The sequence below is a fragment of the Cyprinus carpio genome, chromosome A6 (genome assembly GCF_018340385.1).
Source record: "Cyprinus carpio isolate SPL01 chromosome A6, ASM1834038v1, whole genome shotgun sequence".
Taxonomy (NCBI): domain Eukaryota; kingdom Metazoa; phylum Chordata; class Actinopteri; order Cypriniformes; family Cyprinidae; genus Cyprinus; species Cyprinus carpio.
In genome coordinates this window covers 17,272,478-17,292,795 of record NC_056577.1, presented here as the reverse complement: position 1 = coordinate 17,292,795, position 20,318 = coordinate 17,272,478, and the positions used below count along the sequence as shown (strand labels likewise).

The following is a 20,318-nucleotide window of genomic DNA, read 5'->3' as shown; positions in this document are numbered from 1 at the left end:
TGGTGAGGTATAAAAAAAAAAACATGCTTGTGAGTAGAGAAGACATAAAATGTAACAGTACTGGGAGCATGAACAGACATTACCATTAGCAAATAGCAAAAAAAAATTAGGTAAATAAGACACTGCAAAAAGCAGCCATACTGTCACAAATGTGCAGTGCATTGCACAAGCGCAACTTAAAAGAGTGAGCCAATTCATCAAAGGTTTCCATGTAAAATCTCATTTAAAAAAATGTCAAAATACGGCATATGATCTCACATGCCCAGAAGAGCGACAGCTGTGCCAGAAACCAGCTCTTTCATCTTGAGATATGTGAACACTCGAAGTAACCAAACGGCTGTTATACGCTAACCAATTAGTAAATCATTAGATGAATAGCTATTTTCTCATTCATCAGACATTCGTGCCATGTAACAAGATCTGGTCTTGTTTGTTTCTGTGGTACACAAAACAAACATCTAATATGAGTGTTTAGAGATAGCACTTCAAAGCTGACGGACCCCTTTGAAGAAGTGATGCGGTGCATGTAAAGCTGGGACACAGACCTTGGCGTGATGTGAGAGCCATAGCTGCACTGGGTGGTGCCGCTGACATCCAGCCAATTCTGATTTCAATGATCACAATCATTAGGTTGAAATGAAACCCAGAAGCTCAAGGTGTGTGTCTGCAGCGATCGGGTTGAAAATCAGATGTATGATAATGGGAGAAGACGGGGTAAAGTCCAGACATGCTGACTAAAATCCAGGAATCCTTCCCATAGAAAAGACAATCACATAAGAGATCTTTTCAATATCATAGAGGTTTCTCCTACAGCAATGAGATGAACATCAAGTGGAGATGTGCTCCTCAGATTTTTCTTCTGAACTAAAGACCCTTATTATCTCACATGTCTCCTCAAGAGATTTCAGCAATGTCACAAACAGATTTACCAGAAGGGTCATTAACAAATAAGAGCGGCCAAGGTAAATAAAAGGAAATGTTTTTAAAAATGTGTGTGCTCTCAATGCTTGAGAAATGTATTCAAGTTGCTTTCATAAGATGACCATCTGGTGTATCCATTAAATAAAAAGTGTGCACATCTTAGAAACTCTTTTTAAAGTTTTCCATGCAATATATATATTTTGAGGTTAAAAATATTTTTGCATATATATCATGAATTATTAAATATCAAGGATTTTTTTCGCATCACGTGAAAACCTGAACAAACCCATTACAACTTAAAAACTTGTCATACAGTAAATAGGTCAAATTACTTAATATTTTAATAGACTTGACACGCAGTCATGAGGGTCTGCAGTGGTCCTCTCTATGATATCATTTTCTGTTTTATTTCTGCATATTGATCGCACCACATGACTTTAATCTAACAAACAATATTTTTAAAATATTTCAAAATATTAGGTCAAACTACCTTGGATTTTATTATATTTTTTATAATTTATATTTATAATATTTTTAGATTTTCTTTTCTTAGTACTTCATTTTTAGTCACGTCATTGACCAAACACCAAAATCAACAGTCAGAGAGAAAAAAACAAAACAAACCCTCAATATATTCAACATTCTCCCTTGTCCGTTTATTTCATAGCTCTGTATTTATTGGGACTGTAGGTAAACAACGGTCTCAGTTGTGTCTACTTTACACTTCTTTATCTTAAAGCTCACCCAGAGGAGATGTACAGACTCAGAGTAATTTTAAATTCAATTTATTCTCATTGTGTGTGTCTCTCTGTGTGTGTATACACTATTATCCTTTATGCATATGTCTAGCATACACCTTTTTCAGGTATGTTTGTATAAATTATATAAGCAAAAATGTTTCAAGTTTAAGTGTTATATTTATCTCTGTGAGTGCTGTGCACACACAATGTGTTTAATAAAGGAACCGCAACCCAGTCTCAGTGTGAAAGAGCTAGTTTCCTTTCCCAGCACGCTCCTGAAACCTCACCAACCTTCCCACTACACTGAACAATGGCGAGCGATCATAAAACGGGTCCTCAGCTTTGCCGAAGCTTCTGCAGAACTCTCCCTCATCATCATCATCCTCATCCTCCCCCTCCTCCTCCTCCTCAATATCCGAGCATGAGTCATCCGATAAGAAATCATCGTCCAAGTCATCCAGCTCTGTCCCCACCCTCTTGTCAGGCCATGACTGGACCAGCTCAGTGATTTCAGAGGTTGATGTGGGCTCAGAGGGGGTGGGGGAGGAGTTAGGGTCGCTGGCTTGCTCACTAAGGCATGTGGAGAAAAGGGGGTTTCTGGTGTAGCCAAAGACACGGGAGCCCAGTTAGTATGAAGGGCCATCTGTCTATTTATCTCTTTCTACTCGCATGTGGCTAAGTAAACACTTTTAATAGGGCAACACAGTAGCTGGGTCATGGGGATACAAGACATATACAAAACCTAAAAAACTTATCATTAATGTCAACAACAGCCAGTAACAGGATTCTTTAAGAATGTCAAATAATACACTACCTTTCAAATGTTTGGGGGCAGTAAGATTATATATATATATATATATATATATATATATATATATATATATATATATATATATATATATATATATATATATATTATTCAGTAAATTGATTAAAATAGACAGTAAAGACATTTATAATATTACTGTCATTATCGCTGACTGGAGTGCCCTGGTTGTCCACTAGAGGGCATTCAATCCCAGACTTCTGCCTCTCGATCAAGGACTTCATTCCCCAAAATCCTCTACCCAGTCTCATCAACACTCATTGTTTGCACCTGTGTTTCATTAGCATGGTTAGCTCACTCTATATAAGTCTGGTTATCACTGTCATTCTTTATCTTGTATGTGTCTTTACTGCAATTCTAAGCCTTATATCCTCCTGGTTCTCCATTATGGTTCCTGGTCTTGTTATTCTGCCTGTTTTCTGGATTACTCCGTATGCCTCAGCCCTGTTTTGGATTGCCTATTTGTGTATGACCTTTACCTGCCTTTCAATGAACTACTGCATTTGGATCCTCTTCATTCATGTCACTGTGCAGATTGTGACAATTACAAAGTATTTCTATTTTCAAATAAAAGCTGTTCTTTTGAATTTTGTATTTATCAAACAATCCTAAAAACCAAAATCCTATGTAACCATCGAAAACAAAAACAAACATACCAAGCCCAAATCTTTAAAAGGTAGTGTACATTTTATAGGCACAGTTCAAAATTTCAAAACTGTCGTAACTGTTATTACTAAGATAATAATCATGTCGTTTAAAACCGGTTTTCTTTTTGGAACACAAAAGCTGATTTTTAAAAAAAAAAAATACTTTGTTCAAATCTGATCAAAATAATGTATAAAGTGAATAAGGATGGGGGCTGATAAGCTCCACAATGACAAAAAAAACACCATTAAAATAAAGGCATTTCATTCACTTTACTGTAAGTCTTCGGACATCATACAGTAGCTTTGTGTGAGGAACAGATCAAAATCTTGATCAAAAAAGGTATTCTCTGAAAAGTTCACATACCCTAGCTCTTCATGGTGTATTCAAGAAAGAAGAAGTGATGTCTGATTCTTGAAGCTTATCTTTTTAATGAATCGGTTGATGCAGTTCACAAAAGCAGTCTGAATGATCATGCAAGTTCACAAATTGGACTGATCCAGTTTTTGAGGTCACCACCCTAAGCTACTGATCCTGTTGTAGCAATTAAAAGCTCATTTAAGAGAAAAATGATCAGTGAATAACCATTCAAATCTGTTTCTCACACAAAGCTATCATACATCTCGGAGATAAAGCTCCAGTTCGCACTTCTCGTAATTGCATGGAAAAGAGCAAAGTACATAATTTCGAGTTGCACAAAAGAAAGAAAGTCTCATGGTTTTGGAACAACATGAAGGTGATTAAATGATAGAATTTTTATTTTAGTTTGAAATAATCCTTTAAGATATAGTAAAGGCAAGATTAAGAGCAAGTCATACAGCTCTGAAGCAGACAGGGTAAAGGGAAGCGTGTGACCTCATTTGAAAGTGCATGGGAAATCGATTTCATGCTCTTCTGAATAAAGCAGCATCAAAAATCTTGCACTCTTTAAAAGCGTGTGGGCAATAACTCTGGACTTATTCCTCAGAGGAATAAGTAATATTACATATATCCTGTAGAGATCAGGTTTAACCACGGCTTTTATTACATTTTCTCTTTCCAGCAGTTGTTCTGGCCTGTAAGATGCTTTACTGTTATAAGTACAAAAACACAATGAGAAGTGCTCATTTTGTTTTGTATAAGAGAAATGAATTAACTTTCAGTGGGCCATTCAAATAAAAGCATAGTTTAAAGAGAAATCTGACAGGAATGTTGTTGATCATGTGGTCTTTATCTGACAGTAGTCAGAGAGTGCAGGGGCATTCTGCACTGATCACAAGCGGGTCTGTCTTGCCATGCTCTGATCTTACAACTCACCTTCCAACCAAACGGAACCAGGGGAACCGGTCGTAGAATGGATCGCCTCCAGTCAGCACACTGTCACAGTCCTCAAGAGCACTGCCAGGCACCTCAGCAGCACGATCATACATCTCCCTCATCAGATCCAGCCTCTGCCTGCAGGGGGCAGCATTACACATCACTTATAACGTTAATACTAGATACACAGTGAGACCCAAAGTGACTGGATTTCTCTTCAACTACGAGTATTTTATATCTCAGTACTTGATTTTCATTACAAGTAATAGACTTTTTTTTCTTTTTATTGTTCTGAAACAACATGCCTTCATTATTTTTGCTACCTTTCAAACAACTTTTATGTATAAATGATATTACCCTTACCTTAGACTTTGAATCCTAAAACATGAGATTCCATGATTAAAATATTAAAGTGCCCCTATTATGCCATTTCGAATATTGCCATTCATGCAGTGTGTAATGTAGCTGTATTTGAATGTAAATGATCTGCAAAGTTGTAAAGCCGGAAGTGGACGATAAAGTTATTGTCTCCCAAAGGAAAGAATCGACTGTGAACAGCCGAATCGAGTCATCAGTAATCCAAATCCCATTTCTGTGACGGCTTCATGTCACAGGGAAACACAGTTGCATAATGACCGCATATGTTCTACATCGGCTGACGGCAAACAACTTGACCCTGCCCTCAAATGCATTAGCTTGTTCATGTGGTAAACATCATGTCGAAAAGATGCTGTGAAAATAAATTAATTTTATTTGAAAGGAGGGGTTTAGAGAGACTCAATCTTGGAGAATAGTTGGAAAATGAGGTGATATTAAATGAGAAATTGAAAGCATTTTTTACATTGCATACATGTAAACCTATTGTAAAATTCTCCCAAAACAATATTAGGAACCTTAAAAATGGCATAATAGGGGCACCTATCAAACATGTGAAAATTACCTGAGCTTCTCCAGGGTCCAGTAATGTGTGGCTCCATTTTTCTGATCTTGGACTTCTACAGCCACAATGGTGCGAGGGAATGGGCTTTTCTCGCGGTCTTTAGCTGTTTCAGGTGGTAACAGGTCAAGCGGAAGTGGAGAGTAAAGCGTGTCCGTCAGTAACACGAACTGGAACTGAACCTGTGAGTGACATTAGGCACAATAATCAATAATGATGTTGTCAAATTTGATAGGTTTTAGCAGAGTGATGCAGTTCTTTCTGGTCTTTCTAAAGCTTTCACCTTCTTCTTTAGCTCCACGCTAATGGCATTCGCCTCCTTGAGGAAGATGGCATTCCAAAGCAGATCTCTGAGAGAAGTGAACTGATAACATCTCCATTTACGGAAAGCCCACAGCGCCAGTTCTGTCTCTCTCTCAGTCCATTGCACTATGAGTATAAGAGATTGAATACAAGAGGCACATTTATTTAAACTGAGTCACTGTGATTAGTTGAAGCTGTTCAAAAACAAAATGAACCATTATTTGCCATTCGCAGTCTAGTCACCTTCCTCTTCAGGTTCTTCATCTTCCTCTGCCACATCAGGGTAATAACGATCTACCTGTTTCTGCAGGGCTTCTAACCTGCTCTCATAGTCCTGTAAAATATATATAGTATAGTGAAACATCAACAGTAAAAAAAAGTTCATATTATACTAAATTGTAAAGTTTTGAGTTTTATTTTAAGCTCTTCATGTTGTTTATGTCACTTACTAATCTCTGTTGCTCCAATAGATTGTTGGTCTCCTCTCTCTCTTTGCGATACTGATCCTCAAGTTCCTGCAGTCTATATAAACAAAGAGCTGATGAGTTTGACAACACAAATGTCACATCTTAAACATATTCTTGAATTTCCTTCATGTTTCTTTTACCTCTGATCCATTTCCTGTTTCATATCAATGCCCTGTTTATCCAGGAGTTCTCTCTGAGCAAAGGCCCAGTCTACAGGCTCCATTGGTGTCTCAGCGCAGGGGGTTCGTTCACGTTCCTGACGAGCCTGCTCTGGATGGTTGAAGCGGAAGACATGGCTCTTGCCCAAAATGATTCGGTTCCCTACAAAAGTTTTAATCAATATAAATAAATTAAAAATAAATAATTATAATAAAAAAATACACAGACTTTTTAATTCTGCAAAGACATACATAAAAGCATTTTGTTAGATTATGAAAATTACAAATTTAAAAAATGAAATCACATATAAATTAATTTAAAAAAATGAAATCATAAATAAACCTTTAAAAAAATGGAACCATGAATGATTTTAAAATAAAAAAAAAAAATTAAAAAATGAAACCATACAAAAATAAATAAAATAAATAAAATAATAATAATAATAATAATAATAATAATAATAATAATAATAATAATAATAATAATAATTAAATTAAAACTATATAATTTGAACCAACCCATAATGTTTTAAAAAAAAGTAATGTAGCAAGTGAGGGAAAAGTGTAAACAGACCTGATCTGAGAACCGTAGGTTCTGTTACTCTCTTCCCATTGACATAAGTTTCTGCTCCCTCACACGGCTCAAGAATGACAGCTGTAAAAACAGAAGGAACAGCCATAATGATTGTGGAACAGTATATATGTTTATAAGTATGTGTGTTTGTGGAGTGCACCATTAACAAACCTTCTCCCACAGGTCCAGTGGTGCTGGTGAAAGTGCAGTGTTCCTCTTTGATGAAGTGACCACTCAAAACAATGTCCTGTCTTCTGCTGGCATCTTCTCTCCCAACCCTGAGCACAGCAACATATCAAGACACCTTAGTACCAACTCTACTGAACAGAACATATGTGTGGTTTATATGCACAATGGAGAAAAAGAGAAGCTTGGATTGGGACTAACCTGGTAATTCCATCTTTGATGTAATACAGAAGACACTCGGACATTAAAGGATCTTCATTTAGATTCACCAGGTGGGGCGTCTGTAATCAAGGCACGAATCAACATTACAGGTTAAATATTTACTGAATGATATGCCAGTGCTTGCAAGGCAACAAATGGATAATTTCAGGTAAGTTTAGGTTCTTGGATTTGGTTCTGTTAATGCTAAACGCCACAGTAAGGTTGCACTGCGTCTTGCTTTCTGTCAGCTTAATACTAGAATCAATACCTTCATTCCAGTCTAAATGTAACTATAAGTGGACATACTTGGAATGAAATGGAAACTCTGATAGTCTTTTCCTCTCTATTGTGATGTATATCTGAGTAAATGGCTTATTGAACGAAAAAAAAAAAACGGCAAGACCTTTTGCTTTTGTCCACTGGGAAGTGACTGGATTGTTTTTCTAATTGCTAAAATCTCATGTGACTGATCACAATTTGTAAGCAAACAGATGTAAGAAAGAAGACTGATCATAATTCAGTATACATTAAAATTACATTACATTTTCAAATGCAGTTAGAGATTTTTAAAACTTCTTAAAGTATGAATAATAGGGGCAAAAAGAAAAACAAAAGATGCAATAATCGATAAAAAAAGTTTCAATGAAGTCTATGCACTAAACAGTTCAGGCACAATTATGTGCAGATGTTTACTACTTGGAATCAACACTTTAAAACAAATTTTAGCCAAATTTTTTTCAAAACATCTGTGTAGCACTGCCTTGCGAGCACTTTCAAAATGTATTTAGACAACCATTTCAAAGAGGAAAATAAGATAGAAGTCAAACAATTTGACTGAAACAGCCATCTTTACACCAAGTTTTAATTTAGATACCAAAATGCATGCGATTAGATTTAGATATCACAAATTTGCATAAGATTCCAGACAGAAAGCCTTTAAAAGCATCATATGGCCATGATGCTTTAGATCTGAAGTCTTCAAAGTGCTTCAAAATTTATTATAAAGACTAGAAGGAATTGCAGCACATCAACATTCATATCACAGTAATGAGCAACAGATCCCTAAATAAAGATCACAGACACATTTAAAAGAGCTCTGACAGGAAAAACACACAGAGGTACATTAGAACAGTCAAAGAGGAGTGATCGGGATGCTGCAATCACACAGTATCCACAGCAACCAACCTCATTGGGAGAGAACAGCCCAACAGTGTCTATAAAAATGGGCTGAGGTTTTCTCTGCAAGGATTTAGAGGAGGGGAGTGTAGAGAATAACAGGCTTATTTGGTTATTTGAGCAAGCATATTAGCTTTAATATGTGGTCTACCTGCACACGTTTTCTCCCTACAGCCTTTATAATCTTTTACCTTCTTTGGTGAAAAGACTCCAACAGTTCCTCCATCCTCACGCATGGCCACACCCATCTCAGCCAGCAGTGCTTCTCTGTGAAAACCAATTTAGGTGTTTTTCATATGTTAACTTACACATAACGGAAATCTGCTTATCAATCACATAAGGCTTCATACAACAAACCTGTCCATTCTGATGGCCTCTGTACGGCGAAGCTTCTCTTCCCAGGTTTCATTAAGCTCAGCAATAATTTTCTCCGTTTCCTAATTGGCAATGCAAACAATATCAAGTTAGTCTATGGTAAGTTTTATACATTTATTAATGTGAGACTTATATCTTAAGACAATATAGTTTTTGGGGTTTGTTATTGTTTTCAATGATAGGTGCTTGGTTGGTCTTTGCTAATAGGAGCTTATTTCTGCAACCTTTCTCTTTTGAACCAATTTCCAGAGCCATAAATTGCATGTGATCATAAGGCTAATTCTCACTGCACCGTCAGATTCCAACCAACAGCAACAGGCATGTTTGTCATTTTTTGTTAAATCCACAGTTGCTGCCTCTTACCACTATCTGCATCTGTTGCTGTTGGTCAGCACTGTTTTTTTGTTTTTTTTTGCAGACTTAACATGTTCAGCTGGGGTTTGTTGGGTCATGGAATATTTAAGAAGTGACTGTAATCTGGTGATATTCAGTGTTGCATCTGTGTCAGTTGGTACACACCAGTAAATTAGCCTTCAAAGGTACAGTTATAGGAGTGTTATTTTAGTATTAACTCATTAACTCTGTAGTATTAACTCATATTTTAAATGACCTTTTATTTTATTTTGTTCATTTTAATTTCAATTTAAATTTTAGTAAATTTGTTTTGTCATTTTTATTCGTTTTTTATGTCTATATAGCTTTATTTTATTTCAATTTTAGTTTTAGTACTTATTCTATTTCAGTTAGGTGCCAAGCCAACATTTCTCATTTTCATTTAAGTTAACATTTTTAACTGAATATTTATATTTTATTTAAGATTTATTTCAGGTAATGAAAATGATTTTTAATAGTTCTAGTTAACAATAACACTGCTTGTAAGTACAGTAACACTAAGGGAATTTTTTTTTTTTTTTAAACTAACGATATGACCCCTTTATTGTGTAGTTGTATAAGGCAAATGTTTGTCAGATGTATATTTGAATGATTTCAGTCAGTTTTTTCAGGGTTTCATGCTTTATGCCAATCACCTTGAGTCTCTCAATGGCTTCCTCGCTCCCTGGGCTGAACATGATGCGATCATGGAGGTTGCTGATGGAACCAGCTCGGCTGGACAGGGCGGAGAGAGATGGAGAGGGGCTCATCGCCGTCATAGCATTGGTCACTGTGGAGAGATCACCTCTTTGATTGACAGCTTGGCCACTATTGTTATTGTTCTTGTAATCGGATATGTCTGTCGGGGAAGGGGGAGAGAGGTCCGGGGGGTGGGAAGAGGGGCAGGAGGTGACAGACACAGAGTTCAGAGAGAAGCAGACAGAAAAGGACGAGCAGAAGGAAGGAGAGGTAGAGAAAAGAAGACAGAAAAAGACATGCAGCTTGAAATGAATTTGAATTCAGAGACCCCGAAATGATTTCACATGTGAGGAGAAACGCCCAAGATACAAGAAAGCAGACAGTCAAAGCCCAGTAAAGGGAACAAGCTGAAATAAAATAGGAGTGCTAGCACAGGCACCTGACAGCACAGAGACACGCCAGCCATCTCAAGCGCAAAGTAACACTGCAGGCTTCAGCTACAGCGTTACACACCAGCCATCCAAAGACAGCAACCTGAGAGCCACATCTGAAATATTTAACAAGCATGCATGCATTGATCTGAGCTGTTATTTGACACCAGTTTCTTATATTTGTTAGTGTGCGTTGAGCAAAATGGTGTTAGTCCATTCAAACAACTAAATGCCAATCCTTTCTTGGTCTTAAAAGAGTACTTAAGCTAAAACTGAAATTTCTGTCATAATTTACTCTCCCTCATCAAACATAATTTTCTTTCTCCCTCACAATACAATAGACCTTAGTCAATGTCATATTCAATTTTTGACAGGAATGAAAATGAGGCTGTGAGGGACAGAAGCACAGTGTGTTTACTGTACAATGGATTGCACTGTTGTTTAAAAACATACAGACTGTTCAGCTGACAAAATGCCTTTTCAACAGACTAAGTTGTATGCAACATATTTAGAAAAAGTTTCAGCTGTTAATATTATGAAAGTTAATGGTGTCCAAAATGTTAATGACCCAAAAATGACATAACGATACTATAGAAAGAATCCAGTATATGATTCAGCTTGTATATTATAAACCTTGTGAAGTGACACAATCACTTTATATGATGAACAGATCTAAATTAAGCCTTCATTTATTCTCAAGTCAAATTAAAGCACTGATTAATAATAAGTTCTCATGTTATTAGACCATTTGAGATTTGTGTTGTCGTATCATACAGTCAAATAAAGTTACCTTTATGTCCATTTGGGACCTTAAAACCCAACTGACTTTTATTATTTGGACAAAAACAGCTAAAACATTTTTCAGAATATCTTCTTTTGTGTTGTGCAGAAGAAGAAAATCATATGAGTTTGGAATGACATGAAGGTGAGTAAATGATGACAGAATTTTCATTTTTGGGTGAACTATACCTTATGCATATCACCAATTGAGTTTTGGGGCTTTTATGCCCATAGGTTTGATATTATCCTAAAATGATACCTAAAATATTTGTTAAATATACCTAAGAAACAGTTATAGAGAAAATATGCATTACACAGACTTTTGCCTATATAAATGCTGTCTGGAGAATGCCATGCTATTTTAGCCAATACTTTTTATGCCCCTATGGTATCTATTCCCATCCCATCTCTCATAATTAACATACATTTTATATAAGCAAATGTTGACTGTAGTAGCAATGAGTTCATATTTCTGCTAAAAGCCAGTGACTCTCATTACTGTATCACTACCAGAGAGATCGTCATTGCTGACCACAGTAAAACCTCCATTACCAGCTCCATTATGCTCTCGGTAAAAACATTTGCCATGAAATAACTTACAGCCTACATCTGAGTAACAAAACAACATTCACAACTCTTGTGAGCTGCACACAGGAAATCTCCTCCCACGTTTCTCATATTAAGAGATACTGTCAGCATTTCATATAATAACCACCTACTGTATCCAACCACAATAGCATATATCTCTAGCTGAACTGTTATGCTAATGCCATATGAAATGTAACACGGGATATAACAACTGAATAAACCTATATTCTACAGAGAGTTTGGCTTTGTAATTTCTCTGTAACTTACGGCACAATAACATCTCTCAGCTCTGACAGTGCTGCTATGGCAACAGATCTCTTACTCGTTGCTACTACTCCTAAGAGAGCTACAAGGCAAGTATCTTGGGTAAAACATGAGAAGACGTGTCCCCTGGTGATGAATGACTAAACGCAAAACTAAGATGGAGATTAGGGATTTATGTGCTATGTTATACATATAGCAGCTGATATGAGAGGACTACATAATCTACACTAGAGAAAGGCACTTCTGGTAATAGTCTCTGCTTAAAGCAGCACTCTGAGCCAGTGTATGCAAGGCTTGAGATTAACTAAGCTTTTTCTCCCCCTCCCTACATCATTAATCTCTGTTTGAATAATGGCTGCATCACGCACACAGCAAAGATGCACTAAAAATATTTTTCACAACTTGCCAGTGATATATCTTCAAGTGCAAATAATCAACCTTGTTTGAGCAAAGGTAATATTCACTAACTTCACACAACATTACTCAGACAATTTATCCATAGTACAAATAGAATATCATTTTCGATAATTCAAATGCAGCTAAGTACAGACAAGTAAAATAAAATATTAGATGCAAAACTTACATTTAAATGAAAATTAGACATGTTGCCTTGGCAACTAACTGAAATAAATAAGTTTAAGTACTAAACTTACTAAGACTGAAATAAAAAAAACAATTAAAGCTATAACGAATGATTGGTTCAAAAAACTAAAAATAATATAAAACTGAGAAAATCACATAAAAAAAAAATCACTGAAACGTCAGCTAAAATTAATAATATAACAATAAAAGCTAATTCAAAATATGAATAAATAATATAACAGTACATAAATAACACTAAAATAACATTGGTGCAAACAAGATTCTACTTTTTTTATTTTTATTATTATTATTATTATTGGCTGTAAGTAGCATTTACCATATATTATTAATGTAAATTTTTTGTGAAAATGTTTATATTTTTTTTTTTTTTTTTATTATTGGGCATGATTGTATTCCATCATCACCTACTACAAAAACCCTGAGAAAAGAAATGTTATATCAAGTCCATTTCACATAGGTTTATTTTTTATTAAATAACTGATAAAAAGCACAAAATGCGGTAACATCGACATTAACTGTAAATCTAAATTATTTCACCGGACTAAATTAACTTATGACAAATGATGTACCCCAACAGAAGTTATTTTGAAATACAGAAACTGTTCCTTGATGTAACAACTGCCGGTTTTAGAGTGACATGTTTAATAAGAGGTAAAGAGGTAAGATCCATACCACAAATTCTACCTGCCTACCCCCGTCATCATTAGCTTTAAAGGTGGGTTTTGTTACATAGTATATTAAGAAGCTTTAGGGTTTGATGTGTAGCTGTTAATAAAGCTGCAGCTAGCAACAGGCAGCCATTGCATAAAGCTTCAGAGAACACGAGCTGTCACTCAAACACACATCTGATATAAGCCCCTCCCACTGCAAAATAAAAGCAGATATAATCCTTCTCCCATGTCCTGGAGAACTGCAGTGCATATTAAACTGTAAGTACATAAGTACTCAGACACAAATCGCACTTAAAAAATAATGAATTTCCTTGCATTAGAATACAAAATGTAGCACTATGTATTGTGAAGAAAAGTAGCACACTGCACATGCAGATGCCACTTTGTTTGATACTTACAGTAGTTATCTAATAAAATGACATTTATACATTTGTAAGTGTGGATAAAGTGTGCAGACAGTTTTGGAAGGCCACTGATTTCAGCATTAAATCACAATTCTTAAGCATTACTAAGCCTGTTCATTATCATTAAAGGTGCACTAAGCTATTTTTGCCAAATGATGATGATATTTGAAAGTACCAAAACAAACACGCCCATACCCCAAAAAGAACCTCACCCCTATTTTGATAACTCCGCCCCACATGTACATACACAACTCTAGCAGCGACGATGGCGGAATCTGCTATAGCTGCCAGCCGCAGCATATTCAAACAAAAGCCAACACAGAAAAGTTGTGTGAAAAAGCAAAATCACTGTAACTTTTGCCTCTGTTTTTGCCATCTCTCGCTATCTTTAGTCGATAAGCTAATATCCCTGCTGTGCACTCACTGAGCGCTCTCTCGCAGTCTCTCCCTATCATTACTAGACACGCCCCTTACTGCTGATTGGCTGCGAGTTTGTTTTGGGACTCGGTCCGACACTGTGGTGAAAAGCGTTTTTAAAAAAAAAATCACTTACTGCACCTTTAAATGAAACATATAGAAAATGCTGACAGTGTAAGGGCAACTGAAGAACATTACTAATATGACAGATAAGTGGATGAGTGAAATCAGTTAGTTCATATGTAACACATAACATTTATCCTGCTCTGCATTGCAAGCCAAAAGAGAAAGATAACAAAAAAGAGGCGGTGACAAAGTAGAGAAGGGCAAACAGCCCTGCAGCACCAGACTAGATAAAGCAGCTTTCAGCTCAGAAACCACAGCAACCAGGGTTAGAAACAAAGCAACAACCAAATAACCAAAATACATCACCAAAATACCACCTCCAAAAATGGCATTTTGGTAACAATTATGTAGATTTTTAAAAGACTGTATTATTTTTGTCCATTACAAATGTAACTTTCCTTATATCTACATTATTTATAATAATACAAATATTACATCCAAAATAAATACCAAATATAGTAATTACAACAAAATAGCTTGATAGCCTTAACAGACAAACATTTAAGGCTTTCACGGAATATGACATGAACATGGCTCTGATATGATTTTTGTATGATTGAGAGAGTATGAATTTTCTCTCAAACCCTTGAATTGACCCTGAGGCTGCAGATATCTGCTTTATCCATAACAACTGAAAAAGCATAGAAGAGAGAGTGAGATAGAGCCCAAGAAACACACACTTCAAAACCAGCAAATCTTCAACTGGCCCCCGAAATGCTGAGAAAGAATGACAAAGAAGAAACAAGAGTAAGAGGAATAAAAAAAATATATATATATAAAAGATATCCAATTGAACAGAAAACAAGAGAAAGAGAGAGAGAAGAAACGTGAGACGAATTGTTTGACACAAAAAGACTAAGAGCTAAGAGGAAATTCTGAATCTGAATTAGACGTTTGAAAGTCACTTGACACTGAATTGTACCAAACCCAGAGGGCTGGACTCCAGATCGTCTGTTCTAAGGCATTTCCCCGCTGGGATCACCATCAAGAGACGATAGGATGAGAAAAGAAACGAGTGATTAGAAGAAATAGAGTTAGGAATGCACAGGGAAGAGTAGAGGACCCAGTGAATCAATGTGAGTTTTTTTAAAGAGTGTACATTTTAATGTGTGTGTGTGTGTGTGTGTGTGTGTGTGTGTGTGTGTGTGTGTGTGTGTGTGTGTGTGTGTGTGTGTGTGTGTGTGTGTGTGTGGGTGTGTGTGTATTTTTAATAAACTATTAATACTTCATTTTAACCATCCATGATTATATTTGCAAATCTCTTCCATCTTATAGAGACATAAGAGCTCTGATCCAAAACCTTGCAAGCTGTTATGAAATATCAAGAGTGATCGATTTTGAATACTTTATGTTGACAGCAACTTCACGTGGTGCACAAGTAGTGCTCAACACTGAGACTCAAACTGATGTTAAAGTTTGATGTTAGCATGTTGATAAGCTAAGTTTGATACTCTAATAAATATAACAATATAGCAAACACAAATATTAACAATTAAAATTAAAACAACTGTATTATTAAAATTAAAATGATTAAAATAAACAACTGTAACACTGATTTTTTTTTCCGTTGATACTTTTAGTACTGAGTGAACTATAGCTAGTATATATTTAATCAACATTTCTATTTTTCATTTTTTCAGTGTTTCACCTCTTCATGCAAACACATTTCCTTAAAATATGGCCAAAATGAGCTTAGAAGGCAGCCTACTTAAGTTGCCTACTGTTTTTTTTTTTTTTTTTTTTTTGAACAGCTGTTGCCATCTGTTATGCCTTAAAAAAGCTCTGTCTATGCAGGCAGCTTACTAGGATTTGGAACAGAACAATAAAACATATGCACAAATGCATGTCTCAGTACCATAAAAACAAAAGTGGTCGCAAGCTGTCTGATAAAATACTTATGATGAAATGAAGGCAGAGCAGATAAAAAGCAAATGGTCTTACTCTCGATGATGTCACCCAGGCCCTGGGCATAGAGGAGGTCCTTCAGACGGGACACCTCATCTTTCAGCTCACGCACCAGGCGGTTATTAGGATCTTCATTGATCACAGCATTACAACGGATCTGCTTAGCCCTGTCTGCATACCTGAATCACATACAAAGTGGACAGATGGTAAAGAAGAATAAACAAATGGTAATATATGTAAAAGTGTGTTTTAATAATGCTGCTTTCTTATGGCTGTTGCCTTAAATATATACACGTACTGTATATTTATTATTATAATAAAAAAAAAGATTTTTTTGGGGATCTAATGTAATGGAAGAAAAAAAAAAAATAATAGTGGTGGGTGGTGAATAATTACTTTGCTCAGCAGTATTACTGCACACCACTTTTGAAGTGCGTTTGGGAGGCAGGTGTGTTAAGAGAGTACAGGAACATTCTCAATTTGTAACATACTGCTGTACCCTTCAGCTCATTAACTAGCTCATTACCAACCTCAGAGAAAACTGGTGTTTTATTAAGGCAGAATACCTGAGAGTACTGAGGGTTTCATCATAGTTGATATCGGCAGGACTGAGAGCCGCCACCATTGCGGTGCGAGAGTTGCCACCTGCAAAGGTCAAAGGTCAAGTACTTCAAGAGTGACAATACATTAAAATCCTGTTTCATGTGACAGAACACCCTGATACATACCAAGGTTCTCTCTCAGTAGCCAGGTCAGTACAGAATCCCTGTAAGGAATAAAACTTTCTACTTTCTTCTTCTTTTTATTCTGTGTGAAAAAAAAATAAAAAATTATATTATATTACATTATGTTATATTTAGATAGAATATAGATAGACAGACAGAGAGAGAGAGAGAGAGAGAGAGATCGATAGATCGATAGATCGATAGATAGATAGATAGATAGATAGATAGATAGATAGATAGATAGATAGATAGATAGATAGATAGATAGATAGATAGATAGATGTGTCATAGTGTTATACCTTGTTTGAGCCAGAATCCTGCAAAAATAAGTGATAAGACAAATTGCAGGTGATTAAACTGACACACATTGAACTTTTTATGCAGACATCCTCAAGGCTCTCAGCAAAACAAAACACTTACCACCTCTGCCAGAGCTGAAATGACTTTTCCTAGGGTGGTGAGTGATTTATTGATGTTTGCCCCTTCCTGGGAAGAAAAGATTAGGTAGAAAATAGAATTACAATTCCAAACTAGAATGAAGTGGAGTACTGTCAAAATGCCAGCATGCTCTCTGAGCACTGATAGCAGGAAGTATGTGGAGAGAATTACAGAATAAAGGGAGAAAGAGAGAGAGACATTTGTCAATGTTAGAAAAGATAGATGTACTGTAGATACTGAGGGAGTTAAATAGAGGGCATGAAAGGTCAACAGACAATGGGGGATAGGAAGTGGACTTGGAGAGCTAATATATATATATATATATATATATATATATATATATATATATATATATATATATATAGATAGATAGATAGATAGATAGATAGATAGATAGATAGATAGATAGTCACCTTGAGCCGTGTGCCTTTGGCTCAAGTGGAATCAGCTCTCTCACTGCCGGCTAAATCCACCAGACTGATTTTGCTGACCTGCCAGAAAAGTTCAGGAGAGGTCAATAATGAACATGCTGAGAAATGGACAAGCCCATATCACCTTTCCCAATACCCCGCCCCCCCCAAAAAAAAACTCCCAATGTCAAACGTCATCCAATACAGCCTTGTATAAGGGTGGGAGACAAGTGGCCTAACCTCTCACTCTAAACAGAGCTGTTTATTGTGACTGACAGGGTCAGTAATATGCAACAGCAGCATGTACCTTTTCTGAAGTGTTGTCTGTCTCAGAGTCATAACGCTTCTGGGTGAAGATGATGTTGAAGACAGCGTGTGAACGGCTGCTGGTCTCATTCATGTTAGTGGCAGCTACAGTCCTGGATAACAGAATTTCACCATTCAGAAATGTAATTCATATTGAGTTTTCAGACTCCAATCTATGTGAGGAAGTGCTGTGTATTTAGAGTTTTCACAGGTCTCTTTAAATCATATTACAGCATTTGCGCTAACTTCTACTTCTGTGAATCATCTGATTCCTGATCCTGAACTGAAGTTTAACAGTCAACACAATGTTTTCCTGATGTATTTAGATCCCATCTCTAATGTACAGTACTGTTCAAAACATTTGGGGGCAGTACAATTTTTGTTATAAATAGTCATTCAGAAAGGAAGTAGAAAACCTGTTTTCACCATTGATAATAAGAAATGTTATTTTGTTACTTGATGCTGGAGTGATGGCTATTGAAAATTCTGTTTTGCCATCACAGGAAAAAAAAAAAATACATTTTAAAACACATAGAAAGACATTTATTTTAAAATTGTAAGACAATTTTTACTGTATTTTTGATCATGTCTTGTGAGCATTTAAGACTTAGTTCCCAGGTGTGTCTGATTAGTTCCCAGGTGTGTCTCCTTAGTCCCTCGTTAGCCTGTCTTTAAAACTGTCAGTCTGTGTTGGTTGGGTCTACAAGTCAGTATGTGTGTCTTCCGCCTGTGTTGGTTTAATAAAACTCTCCTGATTATTCTTGACTCAGTGTTCCTTCTGGCAGCGTAGCGTGACAACACTGCACAGTACATTCCTTTTTTTGGGGGGGGGCTACAAATTTTAGACCTCCTAATTATTTATTCCATTAATTAGCTGCCGTCTGTTGTGCCAAACATCAACTTACATAACAGGCTAAATGTTCTGTATAGTGTAGGAGGAAAGTGTAGTGTATTGGCAGGGGTGCAGCTCAACACCTTAGAGATTAGAGAACCGTTGACTGACGCTAACACAATGCCACCTGGAATTAAATGGTCCATTTGTTTCCATGATGATAAGCCCGTATAATAAATAAATATTTGTTTGTTTGTTTTTTCTTTCAATGTGGCCTTGAAAAAAACAAATGTGACCAGGACTGTACTGAGGAGTGAGACTAAAGGTCTGTGCAGCAAAAGGCTGTTGTTGGTTATTTCTAGAAGCCAGAATAGAATAGAATGGAACAGAACAAAACAGAACATTTTCACATTGTGCCACATTGTAGCAGCTCTGAGATTCTACTTTAAGCTGATCATGTCCTCAGACTCAGAAATGATTTGTTTCTATGGCAACCCTCAAAATGTACGGCTTTTAGAAGACAGCATATCATTTGATGACTACATTAAATCACCTCTATTTGCTCTTGCTAAATGTTTAAGTATAAAGAAAATGCACCTGGCTATAGAATGTAAACTGGCTAAAATAAAATGGCTTCTTGAACAGAATTCAAAAATGAGTTTAGGTCAGGTGACTATCTTTTAGTTGTTTTTGTGGCAGAATCCATTTAGGCTTCATTGCACCATAAACTTTCATAAAATTCTAAAATAATTTTTTTTTGATAATTAGAAAGTTCAACAAGAACAGTATTTATTTAAATTTCTCAATTTTAGTTTTTAAAATATAAAAACATTTTAAATGTCTTCACTGTCACACTTTTAATCAGTTTAAGGTGTCCTGGCTTAAATACAATATTAATGTCTTTTAAACAAACAATCTTACTGGCCCAAATTTTGAACAGTAATGTACATGAATAGTTTTTAACTGTTGGAAAATTGTAATTACAGTCATACAGATATGATTTGAACACTTCATAACAATAGAATAGAATAGAATAGAATACCTAGCCTTATTCCCTGAGTCCATCAGGTCTTGAATGTCGTTATATGATGTGACGGCGAGTTTGGAAAGATCCTCAACATACGGTAAAAGTTATGGTTTTTAATTGCAGAAGAGTTTTTGATTTGTTTTTTTTGTTAGTTGGATATTGTAGTCTTTTAATGTGTGTTTTCATATAACTAACCTTAATTTGTGAAAATAATAGACTGTAAAAAGCAAAAAAAAAAAATACTCTAATTGAGAATTAAAACAAAAAATCATATACAAAATTTACAATGAAATTTTTTTTTTCATCACAATACTTGTGATAACAGGACCCAGATTCATCAAAAATGCCGTACATAAAGTTGCTTTGGAATTAAGCTGCACAAAGATTTGAAACAGAAAAAAAAGGCTTGGCCAAATCTTACCTCCACAGAATAGGACATGTTGTTATCGGTATTTTTGCCATTAATCTTGGTGAAAAGGTCTTCACACAGCTGATGGTTAGGATGGAGGGGAGAA

At 35.9% G+C, this 20,318-nt stretch overlaps 1 protein-coding gene across 1 annotated transcript in view; it reads right to left on the bottom strand.

Moving 5' to 3' along the window:
• The window catches only part of LOC109091789 (kinesin-like protein KIF1A), a 41,786-nt gene extending 21,871 nt beyond the window's left edge, over positions 1–19,915 (bottom strand). Inside the window, exons 1-21 of the mRNA XM_042758219.1 lie at positions 19,819–19,915; positions 17,946–18,057; positions 17,642–17,719; positions 17,211–17,276; positions 17,090–17,107; positions 16,794–16,872; positions 16,632–16,710; positions 16,102–16,244; positions 9,834–10,036; positions 8,788–8,867; positions 8,622–8,697; positions 7,255–7,334; positions 7,039–7,145; positions 6,868–6,948; positions 6,276–6,456; positions 6,118–6,190; positions 5,912–6,002; positions 5,649–5,794; positions 5,369–5,547; positions 4,429–4,566; positions 1,953–2,258 (exon numbers count right to left, since the gene is read on the bottom strand). Of these exons, the coding sequence (XP_042614153.1) occupies positions 1,953–2,258; positions 4,429–4,566; positions 5,369–5,547; positions 5,649–5,794; positions 5,912–6,002; positions 6,118–6,190; positions 6,276–6,456; positions 6,868–6,948; positions 7,039–7,145; positions 7,255–7,334; positions 8,622–8,697; positions 8,788–8,867; positions 9,834–10,036; positions 16,102–16,244; positions 16,632–16,690 (1,943 nt within the window). The 5' untranslated portion in view covers positions 16,691–16,710; positions 16,794–16,872; positions 17,090–17,107; ... (2 more) ...; positions 17,946–18,057; positions 19,819–19,915. The remainder of the gene's footprint in view (positions 1–1,952; positions 2,259–4,428; positions 4,567–5,368; positions 5,548–5,648; positions 5,795–5,911; positions 6,003–6,117; positions 6,191–6,275; positions 6,457–6,867; positions 6,949–7,038; positions 7,146–7,254; positions 7,335–8,621; positions 8,698–8,787; positions 8,868–9,833; positions 10,037–16,101; positions 16,245–16,631; positions 16,711–16,793; positions 16,873–17,089; positions 17,108–17,210; positions 17,277–17,641; positions 17,720–17,945; positions 18,058–19,818) is intronic.
• Positions 19,916–20,318: the final 403 nt, after the last annotated feature.